The sequence below is a fragment of the Oxyura jamaicensis genome, chromosome 10, assembly GCF_011077185.1.
Source record: "Oxyura jamaicensis isolate SHBP4307 breed ruddy duck chromosome 10, BPBGC_Ojam_1.0, whole genome shotgun sequence".
NCBI classification, from domain to species: domain Eukaryota; kingdom Metazoa; phylum Chordata; class Aves; order Anseriformes; family Anatidae; genus Oxyura; species Oxyura jamaicensis.
In genome coordinates, this window is record NC_048902.1 from 5,396,608 (window position 1) to 5,412,378 (window position 15,771).

Here is a 15,771-nt window from a genome sequence, read left to right on the forward strand (position 1 = left end):
ATGAAGGCTATTATTTCAGCATAAGCAGCAGAGTATTTCTAGGACGCTGATGTAGTGAATAAAACGTACTAAAGACATGAATGTGTTGTGCTAGATTGAAGCAGAAGAATAAGCGCTTCCACAGTGAGTTCCCAGGAGTCATCTGCAACTTACAGTGACATCACTGATTTTTTCTTACAACAGATATGATAGTTTTCTTCAAAGGAAAAAAAAAAAAAAAAAAAAAAAATCTCTTAAGAAATTTCCAAGCATATTTCTAAAAATATGTCTGCTTTTGCTTTTTCATTGTTTTCCAATCCCTTATGCATGTATTGCTGAGTTAAACTCTTTCTAGTTCTTTTTTATTTTTGGGGGTTATATTCACAAACCCTTAGGCTTAGAATCACTTTTAAAAATAGTGTCTGAAAAATGTTTTTTGCTCACTTGGTGAGAGTAAGCTATGGATAGATATGTTTTAAAAATGAGTGGGTGCAAAAAGCTATGTGTATATATGCATGATTAATCTACACTGGCATATGCATTGAAAGCTCTTTTCTTAATAAGTTCAGAGTAATAGTGTCATACTGAATTTTTTAGAAGGCCAGATACAAATTAATCTCTTGACAAAAAGGTTTTCAAAGAGGTGAATGATGGTTATTTCTCAAGTCTGTCACCAGCTGTAATGAGCTTTTACTAGTTAATTGTGGCCCTACAGAAGCAGATTTGATTCTTTCTGCTGAAGATAGTATCCATCTTATTCCCTTTGACCTGTCTTTCTATGTTTTTTCACATGTATTTTTATGAGCTATTTATTGGAATCTTTTTATTAAATATACATACAATAATCATGATCCCGAAGAACTGCTGAAAATTTAATGAGACTGGCAAAAAGGTTCAACACAAAGTCTATTAAAATCAGCAGAAAGAAAAATTTCCAAATTTCAGTTGTTTATGTATAAAGTCTTTCCAGCATGACTGATTCTGTATTTTGTTGACACAATTCTCAAAAGTGAAGGGAAGTTACCCACTTAGATCTACTCTTTCAGAAAAAGGGTCAGTAGTATTATCTCCCTTCAGCAATCTCCGGCAGGGTGGAGAACACCCTGCCTCAGCATGGCAGTGATGTTACAGGGCTTAGAAATACAGCAGGTATTAACATCTTGGCAAATACACAGAGGAGAACACTGCTCTTATGATTGTTTTTGTGGTTATTTTTGTTTTCCATCCTTTTTTTTTGTGGTTATTTTTTGTTTTCCATCCTTTTTAGGGTGACATCATGTGAAACATAATGTGAAACATAATACGAAAAATATAGAGTATTGAAAAAGAGACTGTTCTTAATAAGTTTGAAGCACTGCAGACATGCCAGTTTTGTAATGTGGCCATGCAGCCCCAGCTGCTTTGTATTCAAGATGAATTTAGTTTGTAGATTCTAGAAAAACAAACTAACAAACGCTTTAAGCATGTTGCTTTGCACTGCATTTTTCCGGACCCAAAAACATTGTAAAATATTGCAATTAGTTTTCAGACTGAGTAGCAGCAGATAGTTATTTCATGTTGCCAGCTCTGTATTGTGTAGATCATTGGTGCTATACTTTGTTTTGGTAAACTGCTGACTAATGTACTGTTTCATTAAACAATTTTCATTTAGGTCACTGGTACTGATCAGCAAGTATCTGAATCAAGCTTGGGTGAGAGGAACATGACCCCGGGCTTCAGCACACAAGGTGATTGATCATAGTGTTATTGTTGTCTACTTGGCAGAGATATTTTTGTTTAGGATTTTTGAGTGGGCTTTTACTTCTTTTCTGCCTTTGCCAATGTAGAAAGAAGGATTTGCTTCCAAATTGTTCATGGCAAGAAGCTTTTTGCAGCCATAAAAGATGTGGCTGGAAGCACAGAGGAATTGAGAAGGGAGTTCTGTTTAACAAAGCATGCTCTCTAGCTCCCCTGGAAGCATGCTCATTGTGATTAAAGCCCTTTGAGGCAGATATGACAACTGTCATTTCTCTTTGAAGAGTTATGCATATAACAGGCAGTTTGTTTCTCATTGTCACAAACGTGAGTGCCTGTATGAGATAGTGCACATGCCCCCTCTGTGTGTTGCAGTTACCCTGCGTGGCTTCCAGCAGCCCAGACAAGAAATGTGCTTCCTGAAGCACAGATTGGAATGAGAGCAGCATATGAGTAACAGCTCAGAGCATGTTTAAGTTAAAAAGTTACTAACAGAGGCCTCCTTAACATGTCTGTTGCTGTGGAGGGCCTTTTAAACTCAGTGCTTTCAGCTATGAGGACTGAGAGATGCTGGGTAGTTCGCATTAAATAATTACTGTAGTAAAACTTCCAATAAGTACTTTTCATATAATTTCATGTAATGAACAGCCCGGTAGGTGTTCTCAGTTAGTACACTTATAGGCAGAGGAGCAGGCTAGCGAGGAGAATCTGGTCTTTAACACAGTGTCTGTTCTGCATATAATTGAAGGACTTCAATTTCCAGAAGAACCATCAGCTGTCACCTTTAACTACTGCTAAATATTAAAACAAACAAGCTGATGTTTGACAACTGCAGTGGAGTACGATAACTGAAGGTGACTGGCCTTTAATTTCTGCTATTAACAAGGACTTGGTCTGCACAGCTAGGTACTAAAATTCAGAAGTATGTTTGGACTTCACATCCACAATATGAAACTCAATTTTAAGTGCAGGTCTTGCCAGTGCAAGACTTTTGACTACTTGGAAGCAGTGGACCAGCTTAAAGCCATGGTTTTGATGTTACATACTGTGCTGTGCACATGCGTAAGGGAACCAGGAAGGTCTTCTGGTTGTGCAAAATCGATCAGATGTCACCAGTCCCTGCCTTCTGAGCAGTGATCCCTTCTCATCTTCTTCAGCCCCCTTCTGCTTTGTATAGTACTCGGGGAAAAAAAAAGCACCCATAGAAGAGTTCCACAGTATGAAGCTGCAAACACAGCGTAAGGCCCTTGAGGTGGAAAACGGTACAAACAGCCCCAGTCTAGCTATCAGTTAAATCCAACCAAACCAGAGTTAAGACAGTGAAGATCTTTGCTCTGAAGACAGGCACAAACTTGATACTTCCATTTTATCCAGTTATCCATATAACTTTATAGATGTTTCAAAGCCTCAGTTAAAAGAATATGTTGAAAAGAATCATCTCATTAGGTAAAAAATGTTTGGGGACCCATCACATATAAATGGTCCAATAAACTGCTGCAGTTTGAGCAGTGCATATTATGCATTTTTGACATAATGTAGCTGCACAGATGTTATTTCCATAATTGATTACAATGTCCTTGTTGGCAATCTTGTGATTGCGTTGTATTACAGATCTGTTTCCTACAAGCCCCAAAAGAAAATAGTTGGCTTGATCCATTTTATGTGAGGAAAAAATGTCTTTCATAAAATCTAATCTAATGAATACTTGATTTTCATTTTGATAGTTAATTTCTGCCTACCGTGGAAAGCTTTCTGCTTCCTAGACACCAAAATTTGGGGGTGCTTATGAACATTCTCTTATTCGCTGCAAGATCCTATTTTTCTGTTCCTGTGAACACAAAAGTTAAAGCACAGTTGTCTCATCAGTATGGTTAGTGACAGCTGTTATGCAGAAAAGGGCATCAGAGGATGCTGAGCTGAATAGAATAATGTGATTTATATTTTGTAAATATTTTGATTTTGGATGTAGGACCTCCTCAGGAATTGCAGTCAGATCTGGGAAAACTGTTGCTTATATTACTGGAGACTGGGAGATGATGTGATCTGGTTCTATTTCCTTCATTTCTGTCACCAATTTGGGAATAATGCAGAGCCAAATGCTTATTTTCATACAAGGAGCCATTTTCATCCATAACATCTACATGAACACCCGACAGAGGAAGTGTTAACGATGTCAATTTGTAGTACAGAGGGCTTCCAAGATGATGTGACCCTGCACAGAAGGTTTAGCTTGTATCTGAAGCGTGAGTGTCTGATTTCTTAGGTTGTGTGCCAGAGATGTGATGTGAAGAGTTCTCATTTGTAAAGATCTGAGATATATGTTTGAAGGAAATTATGCCTGGTTAGAAAGCTCTCATTTACGGAAGTGATAGGTTTGGAAGTAATCAGAGCCTTGTTTTCCCAGCATTTCTGTGAAGTATTACTTTGCCTACCACCACATGCAATTTCTCGCTGTTTACCAGAGAAACCAGCAGTGGAAGATCTGCTGTTATCCAAATGTCGTTTCAGATGGAACTTTGGCTTCAGTGCTCAAAAATGCTTATTAGCTGATGAAAGTAGTTGACAACACAAATTATCTTTGCTGGAAGACACTAAAAACAAGGAAATTATGTTACTGCTTTGGCATTCTGTCACCTGGAAGGTTTTGAATCATTATTGATCTACTTGACAATTCCTAAATTTAAATCAGTATATTTAAAGTGCAGGGTGGTGGTGGTGCAAGTCTTCCCTTTTCTCTCAATTTCTTCTTTTGCAGCTTCTGGTGAGAGCACCTCATTGATGGTCTCTGAGGCTGCTGATGTCCCAGACCACAGCTGCTCCTCCGAAGATCTTTGTTCACTAGAAGTTCAGGGCTCTCTCCGTTCAGCAGATTTTTCTCCCTGCTGTGCAAGCCGCAAAGGAGCTACAGGCCAGAGCTGCAGCAGTCTGGATTACAGCATCCGCTGCAGGTTCCACAGAACTTGCTCAGAGGGTTTTCCTGATGAGGATGACAGTTTGCACAGCAGAACATCTATGGACAAGTCACAAGGACAGGAAAATGAGGACTGTGCCCACGGCAGATCCTCAGACTGTTCCTCAGAGAATTTCAGCCCCTCAGAAAGAGAATTGCAGAGTTCTGCTCAAGAAAGCGATGTCATGTCACATTTGAAAGAAAAGAAGATCTGCTGTATGGTCTCTAGCCAGCCTGCTGTCCCTTCCCAGACTGCTCCCTGTTTTGGACCTCCAAATACTGCATCATATGCAAGTAGCCCTGAGAGTACTGTCCAGCAGCAGCATGTGACAAAATACCGAATTTCAAATATAGTCCGATCATCGAGTGATCCTGTATCGTGTTCGTCTTATGCAGAAGGTAGGTGTAGTATGACGAGGCTGATGGAGCGTGGAATTAATGAGTGATGGTTTTATGCATTTGGTGCTGCTGTACGTTGTGAAACCTTTCAGTGAGGGCTGAATGTGAAGACTTTAATTCCGTGCACACCTTCTAGATTTATTTTTTTTTTAAGTGAAAGTGGTAAAAATGACAGAGTGAATTAAATTTGGGTTTTCTGAATTGTCCCAGCCTTTCTGCGCCGATCAGAAAACCGTCTCCTGAGTAGATGCTTCCACCCCTATTTTACTGTTACATTGAGAAACTGAACTACAAGGTTGAACAATAGCTGGGTTCTATGTGGGAAATGATTAATTGAGCTGTCATGCTTATAACACAGCAGGTTGTGTTTCCTGAAGGTGACACTGACATTGACAGGACTGGTTCATTTCAGAGGCAGTCACAATGTAACTGTATTGGACTGTACAGTGACAAGTTTTAAAGAAAAAACTAAATGAAAGTTGAGGCACATGACAAGTTGATGAATGAAAAGGAAAGCTTTTGGCTGCTGAGGATAAGCATCTTCTGCTATGAATCTCCTTTTAGACAAGTTGGGAAGAAGAGAGGAGTTGTTAGCTGAACGCTGTATCTTCATAAAAATCAGCTTATTGGTGGAAAATAAATGTTTGATTTATTAGGGAGTGGCTTGGTCAAATAACAGCAGGAATGTAGATCTGTCTAAAGCATTTGAAAAGTACAGGCTTTACAAAAGGATGTAAACTGGAGGGATTCAAAGGGGTGACTTGGAGAAGTGGTTTGAAAGTAAAGATGAAAGCTTTGTGAGTTATCAGATGATGCTGATACATATGCATTCACTGGGCTTTCTAAGGCTTCAAGAGAAAAAATCATGACTGGCTCAGAACAAAAGTAGACAAAATGCTGAAATGACTGGTTTCATTTAGGAAGATGAAGTGTTGGTTCTGTTCTGTTTCTTGCATCATTATTCTGTTCCTATGAATTTCAGAGACCTCATACCTAGTTCAGTAATTGAATGTCTTTTACCTTTAGAAATCTGCTTTCAGCATGCTGTCGAGGAAATGTGAATCTTTAATCTAGAAGTCTGCACTTATTTTATGAAATTTATTGGGCTAGGATATGAAGCTGCTGTGCAGACAGTAAGTAGGAAGTTCTGAATCCTTTACACTGTGCCAAACATGAGAAGAACAGCCCTTTCTCTTCTGGACTGCATTGTGTGAGTTTTCCATATTGAGCTCCATATGCTCTTTGAGAAGTGTTTGACAGAGATATTAATGGAGGCAGCCATATCTATGTGCTCTAGCTGACTGCTGGGACATCTGCCATAACAGATGCTCTGCCGTCATTCTTAACACGTCCTAAATACATCCATCATCTTTTCTGGAGAAGTGGCATTATTTCATTTATTATAGTTACAGGAATTATTTTGACTAATTTCCAAGTTCCCTAGTTGAGAACAGGGGTTAAACATTACTGAGATTTAACTGGTCTTAGCAAAGATTGTAATAATGAATAATGAAGCAGAGAGAGTTCTAGAGATACTGATCTGCACGTGGCAGAGGGGGAGAATGAGATGGGGTAACTCAGAGGGAATGTATTTGTGCTGTTATTCTGTGTACAGAAGATTCTTTAACACTGAATGTTCAAGAGAAGCACTTGAGTTTAGATCTGCACGTTTCTTTCACTTATATTTTTGGCAAACTAGAATTTGCAAAATTTTACTCTGTGAAGGTTTTCACTACTTAATTTCACTCACCTTCCTCACTGTACTTGCTGATGACCTTTATTTGGATATCAGAAGTGGCCATTCTGCAAACATGTACAGGCTGCTTGTAGCAGCCCTTGAGCACGCTTTTCCTAAGCTGTGACACACAGCTGAAGTTCTTTATACTCAGCTCACTTAAAGAAGCATTTGATCTAGGTTTTCCATGACTGACTACTGGTCTAACTGCATCTTGTTGAGACTAATAAGTCATGTAAGAGACACGCTACAGATTTTGGGGATTTGAGGGCTGGGGAAGCTTCAGGCATTTTCACAAATGGGAAAATGTAATGGTCAGATCAGTAAGTGGGGTTTACTTTTGTCCTAGGATCCTGCCTTTTTGCTTTAAGAAAAATAACTCACCTGCTGATTAACCTGCCCATAGAAGTCAATGGTAACAGATTTAGAATTAAAGCTGTGTAGGGCTTTTTTATTTTGTAAATTGGCCTTGAATGTTACTGTGATTGCACTGCACCTCGTTTGGAGCATAAATTATTTGGCACAGGGATGTTGTGTGAGTGCAACAGGGTTGTGACACAACAGGTATGAGATCTAATATATCAGTGATCTAGGAGTCAGGCATACAACTGGGTAGGCTTTCAGATTGCTAACACATAATTCATGTGCTTCAAGCACATCTCGGCAGGATGGACTCAATAATTCCCCCATTTATCATTTAATGCTGAAAGTGAGCTTGTTTATTTGTTTTAAAGTATCTGTCATTTCTAGTATAGAAACTAGATAAAAGTTTGGTTTAATAACTGCCTTTATAATCACTGTGTGGTCCCTGACAATTTAAGCCTTGTGCATTCACATAAAATCTCTGTTAGAAGTTTTTACCACTTAAAAAAGGGAGGGGGGGGAACCTTACAAATGGGTGGTTTGCACATTTTCCTTTGTCTTTTCTCCATGAAGTTTATCATAGCAAAGGAGGACAGAATCAACTTACAGCACTGGTCTTTGCTTCAGTAAACTTAATCTATACCAAAATGTGATAACCACGTGGCTCTGTCAGCTAATTGTCCTGGGATACTCCAGAGTGATTATGGTAGTGTCTGTGTTCCAGGTAATTCAGGATAGTGTCCAGGATTGTATTTTTGTCTCTGGCACAGGTGTGTTAAGCAGGGTAATAAAGGATGGGAAGATGGAACTTCTCGATTGTCTCCTCTCATTAAGCATGCTGTGATTCATGAGTTGCAGTATGTCAGCACGAGGAAAATTCAAGACAGAACAGTGGCTGTCTCTTTTCTTACTTTTCTGTGTAGCATCTTATGTTTGTTTGACTACGTTTAATTATTTTCATTACAAACTTTCCCTAAAGGTATGGAAGAAAACATCTTCTAATCTACCAAGAAGTTTAAAATAGTTTTCAGTTCTGAAAACAGACAAACACACACAGCAGAAATGGAAGGACTTATTCCATCTTGCCCATCAGAAGCTTGAGATCAAAAAGAGTGCACTGTTAATTACAGCATAGTGTGATCTTACGATCATTGATGCTTGTGCTGGCATCCCAGAAACAGTCATTAGAAGGCAGCTATGTCCAGAGCTGTTTGGAGAAGCTCTGCAAACATTTGTTATTAACTGGATCACCAGTAACCATAGTGGTCACCTACCCATTCATGTAATTCGTGGTGGATAGCATCTCTCCTGCAAAGAATGATTTTTTTTTTAAACGGGGGGAGGGGAAGAGGTAGAAGTACTGAACAAAATACCGTTCTTATAGAAATAAGAGAGCTTCATCTTCCCAGTTTTTTGTTTGTTTTTGTTTTTTAAAGACAAACTCTGTCTGCCAAGGAAATACGGGATGGCCTGAGGCCTGCCCTTAGAACGCGTTGAGCCTTCTGTAACTTCCGTGCTTAGGCCTGAGGTATTAGGAGTTGACAGCTGCATAAGAGGAAACCAACAAGCAAGGAACTATCTTTCTGTCTGCGTTTATTTAACAGCTTGAAGGATATTTCTCAGTATAGTAGTGGACATCTTGCAAGTAGTATTTCAGCTGAGTAGATTCATTCAGTAAAGGAGTTGACAAAAGATCCAAACATATTTTTCCTTGCTTTCGGCACAGGATAACGGCTTGATTGTGCTGTTTCTGTCTGTCTCTGTCTTTGGTTAAAGGTGATCATTGTACCTGGACTACTCCTACATGTAGACAGCATCAAGATGCAGGATTATCTCCAGCAACATCAGAAACAGGTGAGGATCTGTTTTCTAAAGCAGAATTGTGTAGATTTCTTTATTTTGGTTTGAAAATTAAAATAAGCTTCTGATAGAGAAATATGATCAAGAAAGTTCGGAGTAAAAATTGCTCAGTGACAGCATACATGCATGATGGACAGTTCCAACAGAACCATACTTACACCTGTTCAGGGAGCCCACCTCTTGCCAGATTCCTGGTTCTTGTACTAAATATAGTGGATTGGGTTTCTTTGTCTCACAGCATACTGTAAAGAGCAAAAACGGATTCTTTCCACGTGCAAGCATGAGGAGTGGAGGCAGAACTTTCTCATTCGGTTATATTGCCTTTTTAAATTTTTTTTGGAAGCCGCCTTTGATCACAAATCACAAATGCTGCGACTGAAGACTCTTTCAGTTTAGCATTTTTGCTTTCTCTGTATTTCTCACCAATCTCATATATGATTCTCTGCTTATCGTTTTTGGGGCCTAACTAGAAGTAAGGGGAACTTTATCCTTAAAGCCAAGCGAGCTAAAACATTCCAAGTTACATACGTAACACCGAGTAGCTGGTGTTTCTCCTTACCATTAATGTTCACTGAAATCGCTGAAAGTCGAGGTAACAAAAATGCCTGATTTATGAAGTACTTTAATTACCCCCACACTCTTCCTAAATATGGTCTGTCTGGGTTATGAGAATGAATTGTACCTTGGCCTTTGGTTAAAAGGTTTCCTCAATGACACGTTTTTGTTATCTCTGGAGAAAACAGACAATTGATGACAAAACCTGACAAAACCTTTTGTGAGGATACTTGACTTGCCTTGTTGTGTTTTTTTTGGAGCTTTTTTTTGTGTTTTTTATTTGTTGTTCTGGTTTGTGTTTTGTTTGTTTTAAAAAAACATTTACTTTAAAGATATTCTTCCCCCCTTCTTTTAGTTCCTGTTTCTGATTCTCGTATGGCTGCCTCTGCTTGTCAGCATTCTTTGAGCTGTTTCCCACCAACTGGAAAACAGAGGGATACAAGGAAAATTGATTTCCACTTAAAGCCAAAGGCTTTGCGAACAGCCTCAAAAGAGCGACCACGCTCTTTAGTGGACCTTAAGGCATATAAAGACACAAAAATTTTAGTTGCCAAATTTTTGGAACATTCAAACTGTAATCTCCCTCCAGAAGTACGTCACGTAGTGAACAGTATACGATCAGTAATAAAATCTGATGAAAGACACATGGAAGAAGCCATCTTCAGTGCCAATATTATAGACCAGGTAGGTCATTCATGTTCTAAAGATTTGTTCAACTCTGATAGGACACGTGCCTTATCTAAATGTTGTTACAGTTTTCAATAGTTCAGAGAATTATTACAAACGATATCTTGTGGTAACATGGCTTTAGTAGGAAATAATTTATATTTATCAAGCAGTAATGCATTTCACACTGAGGCAATTATAAATGCATTTAAAATTCTTCAGCTGGAGCCAGCACTGGTAAAATCCTAAGAGATCTGTAGGGAACTCATTTTACACATTGATAGTCAGCAATATCCCTTATTTTCAAAGACTTTTTAATCCTGAGGTATAGCATTCCCTACATAAATTTGTGTTGATACATGGAGATAGCATGGATTCAAGAGCTGACTTGGATCTGGGTTTTGTTTGTTTGTTTGTTAAGTCAGATGTATTTGTGCAGCATTAGCTACTAGCTGAAAAGAAAGGGTAGACAAACAACCGGGGCCACAAGCTATCAAAACAGAACACTGCAGTTACCCGTACTCCTGACAAGAAGAATGACAATGACCCTTGCTATTTTTAAGAAAAATAATTGACACTTTATGCTTTTGAGAGAGAATAAAACAAATGCAAGGCTTGGTAGGAATCATATATATTTATATAAAAAAGGAATTAGGGAATTAGTAGTGGTAGCAACGCCTATAATCTAATCTAATGCATGTTTAATAATATGTCTATTTATTTTTATTTTTATTTTCCAGGAAGGAAGGTGATGAATCACCTCTTGCTAGTATTGTTACCAGAACGATAGCTCTAAAAATGAAGTTTCTTTTACGCTGTCAGATTCAAAAGCAGAATGGTCTTAACACTGACTAACCATGTTCAGGTTGATGGTAGACTTTCCAGAGCTGGACAGATGATTATGGATGCATGCTTGGGGCTGTTTCTCCGTTATAAGTTACTTAGTATTACTTAGTATTAATGAGTCACTTAGTTAAAACAGGGTATAGTAATGCTTAAATTGCAGGGTGTAGTTTTGTTGTGAGATAGTTTGATGTATAGCAGGAAGCATACAGCATTTTAAAAAGCTTGTTGCAAGATTGTTTTTTGCTAACTATGAAATAGAACAAAGAAGCATCACTGTATTGGTTAACCCTACAGTCAAGGCATTAGGCAAGCAGTACTATTATACTTAATAGAGGGTCAGTGTGGAATTAACTTCTAACATTTTTATTGCTTTACTGGATTTGCAGGTCATTAAATCTGCAAGGTTAGAAAGCTGAAAACAATTTCTTTAAATTAAAAAAAGTTTCTCCCGAAACGAAGTAGTATGAAAGAATTTGAATGTTTATGTAGCAGAAACCCATCACTCAGTATTTATCCTGGTCAGGTTTCTTAGATCCAAGGGGACATCAAATTTTTCACAATAAAGCAAAAAATCTAGTGAAGTTTTATTTTCAGCCAGAAAGCGTTATTTATCAGTACAAGTCCAGGCTATCCCAGCAATCTACTCAGGAAGACAGAGCATTTTGGTGAAATAGTTGTGAAATTCAGATTTGTGAAGCAGCTTGATACTTCTGTTAACACCAAAGTGCTTATCAGGCTTGTAAGGTTTCAGTTCTCTCCCACCTTCACCAAAGCTGGCAAAACATCTCTGTCTCCTAAAGAAATAGAGTTTAATTTGCTCCAAACTTACCTGTATCTTTTGTAAGGCAGATCTGCTGTCTTTTCCACCGGTCCTTTTCATTCACGTATAGAGAAACGAATACTTGGTTGCCCCTTTGCTGATATAATACTACAGTACTGGTGCGAGGCCTGATGCCTTTCAAGCCTGACTTTGCTTGCCAGTAGGCTGCACTCAGCTGTGGCCAGCTGTAAAAACACAAGTGGGCTAGACTCTGGGTGGCTGCATGAAGACAACTCCTTTGTGGGAGGTCCATCACTAGGTAACTTGAAGGATGTAATATTCAGGAGCTGAATCTTGTACATGAAAGCAATTTTCACCGTTTTACCCATTTTTTCCTTCTCCACTTCTGCCCTTTTGATGAACAGGTTATAACAAGTTCCCAGCAGAGTGCGAATACCTCCAGAAAGCGGCTCCAAGAAGATCTTCATCTTCAGAGCTGTGGTGCTCTGAGCTCTCCAGTTGCCTTCTTACACAGGTCCCATATCACTCGCAGGTTAGAGCGGGACAGGCCTCACAGTTTAATTGGAGTTTGCCGGGAGACCATCCTTTGATAATATTCACAGGTATGTGATACCAGCAGAGAGAATTAAGGAAGAAACCAGGACTGGGAGAAATACAAGTAGTGGATGGCTTAAAAAGGAAAAAGTGTCTTTCTTTGGAATTCCACTTTTTTCCAAGAGCAGGAAGAGAACACCTCATTTTCTGAATGTAAATTTCAGCCCTGCATTTTGAAAAATTTTAACTGATTTATTAGTAAACTCGTAACAAATGTTTTCTCAACCAGAAATGCATATATTCCACTGTACTTAGAGAAATGCTGTTGATGATGTCTAGCATTTCTTGAAAATCATTGCAAAACCACCACAGACTGACTGTACAACTTAAAAGTTGTATTTATTTAATGTACCTCAAAGTGTTTTAACTATGATCAGTGTTTTAATAAAAAGTATTTCTGGACTTTGGTTTTTCAACAACTGATTTGGATAGAAATGTAAAGGTGACTCATATGCACATACAGTGCTGCTTCTAATTCATTTTTCCAGTGTCTTTCATGCCAGGCTAACTGATCTGTTGTATTTAAATTCTTATTATTCCTCCCTCTCCCTGCCCATCCCACCCTACCCTCAAGATGTTGCCTTTTTCAATTACACTAAAGGTTGCAGTGTGAATTGTTTTTACTTTGTTCTGAATGCTCCAGAGTTTATTAGGTGGAGTAGTATGTGCTATTGAAAACTGATGTTTTGAGTACTCTGTGAATTATGTCCAGAAGGTGCATTAGGGAAGAAGTCTCTGAAATTCTGCATTTCCGAAAAGAAGATTTTATAAACTTACAAATGCCAAGTGACAGGAAACCAGGTGAATTTTTATTTAGCAGAGCCATAAACTTTTTTTTTTTTTTTTTTTTTTTGAAAAAACTGTTATTCCAATTAGTAGTTTGGATAATCGTATTACTAAAACATTTCCTTGTGGCTCTGCTGCATTTTTGATTAATTTAAATTTATCTTAAAAAAAAAAAAAAGTATTCTTGATGCTAATTTGATTACCAGCATAAGCACAGGCCTACCAGCTATGTCTTCTAGTGCAAGCTTCATCTTGGCTCTCTCAGAGGAAATTGGAAAAGGCCTTAAAGAAAAGGTTCTCCTAAAGAACCTACCACATGTTGACGTTTCAGGGTTTATTTATTTATTTATTTATTTTGCAGCAGTGCTTGTCAGTAGCGTTTCAGTTTCCATTGGAGGTTTAATCATATACTGGTTTCAGTTGTGTCATTCTGAGCTGAGCAGACATCCTGTGAAAAGGTCACAAATGAATGTAGCTGAAGATGGGTAGCTTAAGTTTTACAGAATAATCCATTTTAATGTATTTTAAGTATAGCATGATTCTGTACTGATGTGAAGTTACAGTGACATCCAGTGGCAACCAGGTATGCTATTTGAAAACATCTACTCTGAAGATGGTAATACTGATATATGATGTTAGTTCAAGAGATGAACTGCCTTAAAAAAAATCTGTGACCTTTGCAACTGCACTTAGTTGAAGAATTAAATATTCTAGTTGTTTTTTTACTACGTAAACTTACACAACAAACAAAATAAGCAAGCTTTCTTTATTATTTCAGATTTATTAGTGATAATAGGTTAATTCTTTCCTAAGGTCAGTTGCATGCAACACACTACTCCTTGAAGTACAGTCATCTAAAGCTCTTTAGTTACTGCATGGTAAGGCTTCTTAAGTCACAGTGTATTTTCTTCAAGGCTTTGCCCCTCCCCCCCCCCCCCGCCCCCCCCCACCCCCCAAAAAAAAAGTAGACAAAAAGTTACACCAATTAACATTAATGTCATAAAGAATACAACTTTACTACTACTTTTTTTTTTTTTTTTAATCTACACACAATCTAATACTGCTGATGGTGCTAGGTTATTTGTCAAAACAATTCACATTCAAAACACATTGCCTCAGGAATAAGAATGCTTTATAAAAAACAGAGAACAGGTAAGCATGGCTTTCCCGTTTAGAGCTAATATAAACAAAAAAGTAATATGCAAAAGTTAAAAAAAAAAACAAAACAGCCCAACACATACATTACACAAAACTGTGCAATAAGTTATCCATGAAATCACTCTGTTAAATCATAAAAATCACAAGCATTAAAAATAAATATGTATCTAAATAAATATTTTGATTTTTATCTTGTGGCAATTATTCTTTATTTAGCATATGAAACACTTGTTACATATTTATGTTCACACCTTGCCAAACAGGTTACACTTGTCATAACAATACCAAGTACTACAGTGGTTTTCTTTACATTAGAATCTAAAAGTTTTAACTGCACACATTCCTTTCCACTGAAATACCATCTATTCGGCACCAGTTTTAAAATCACACCATGCCATCAGTAGTGGACCGCTCTGTGGGACTGGGATTTTTTTTTAGCTTTGTCTAATTGCTGATCTTTGCCGTTTTCTGCAGTCTCATTCGTCAAGTTTTCACATTCACCATGTTATCAAACAGGACAGACATACATACATCACTCCACATAAAGGTTACAAATAAATATGTTTTAAGTTTTATGAGAAAAGAGTTTAGAAGATGTTGCAAAATACTTAAATGTTTTACAAAGATTTTGTGTTGGCGATTATTGTCTTTGACCATCCTTCTCATTACTTTTTGGCAAAGAAATAAAAAGGAAGGAGAAAAGGCAGACACCTGTCTGTTCCTTGTGTCAGAGTCCTCAGGTCAGCTTCAAAGCCTTTCATTCATACAAAATACAAAGTTCTCTTCAGCTATGAGGGCTTCAGCTCTGATGGAATCATTTATTTATGTTGCTGCGAGAAAAGTCACAAGCTAGATGTACAGGGGTGTCTCTTGCCCAGTTAGAAGCCTGAACATGGCAGCTGGCATAGTCTTCATATGAATCTGTTGATTGATTTACACAGAAATTAACAGAATTGCTAACATACTAGATTAAACTAATTCATAAGGCTCAATCTGTCTCTCCCACTGGTTCCTAAAGCTGTGAATGTTACCAATGTTTCTAGTTAAAAGTTCTTTGGTTCTGATGAGCTGTTCTGTTGGATTTTTTTTTTTCCAATGACAACTGCCAGGAAGTAACATCATACAGCTGGAAAGATAATCAGATAAAAAAGATAACACTGTCCACTGGTATACTCTACTCTGATTACTGCCATTTCTCATGAAGCAGCACAAACCTTCTTGAAAATTGATTCTGCTGTTCTGATATTAAGTGAACCTGGATTTTCTTCTACTCTCCTCCCCTGTGGGAGGGTAGTTTTATGTATGTTTTCTCCTTGTTGATGAACATTTGAACACACAACTTGATCTTTATCACCCAACACTTAA

General features: G+C 37.9%; 2 protein-coding genes across 12 annotated transcripts in view; one reads left to right on the forward strand and one right to left on the reverse strand.

Annotated features, from left to right (window-relative positions):
- The window catches only part of FAM189A1 (family with sequence similarity 189 member A1), a 138,313-nt gene extending 124,406 nt beyond the window's left edge, over positions 1-13,907 (forward strand). For all 8 annotated transcript variants that reach the window (XM_035335508.1, XM_035335509.1, XM_035335510.1 and 5 more), the window contains 5 exons: positions 1,631-1,706; positions 4,469-5,062; positions 8,937-9,014; positions 9,931-10,259; positions 12,273-13,907. In XM_035335508.1, the coding sequence (XP_035191399.1) occupies positions 1,631-1,706; positions 4,469-5,062; positions 8,937-9,014; positions 9,931-10,259; positions 12,273-12,458 (1,263 nt within the window). In that variant the 3' untranslated portion in view covers positions 12,459-13,907. The remainder of the gene's footprint in view (positions 1-1,630; positions 1,707-4,468; positions 5,063-8,936; positions 9,015-9,930; positions 10,260-12,272) is intronic.
- A 58-nt stretch (positions 13,908-13,965) lies between these two features.
- APBA2 (amyloid beta precursor protein binding family A member 2) overlaps positions 13,966-15,771 on the reverse strand; it is a 99,231-nt gene continuing 97,425 nt past the window's right edge. For all 4 annotated transcript variants that reach the window (XM_035335507.1, XM_035335504.1, XM_035335506.1 and 1 more), the window contains one exon: positions 13,966-15,327. In XM_035335507.1, coding sequence (XP_035191398.1) covers positions 15,256-15,327 — 72 coding nt within the window. In that variant the 3' untranslated portion in view covers positions 13,966-15,255. The remainder of the gene's footprint in view (positions 15,328-15,771) is intronic.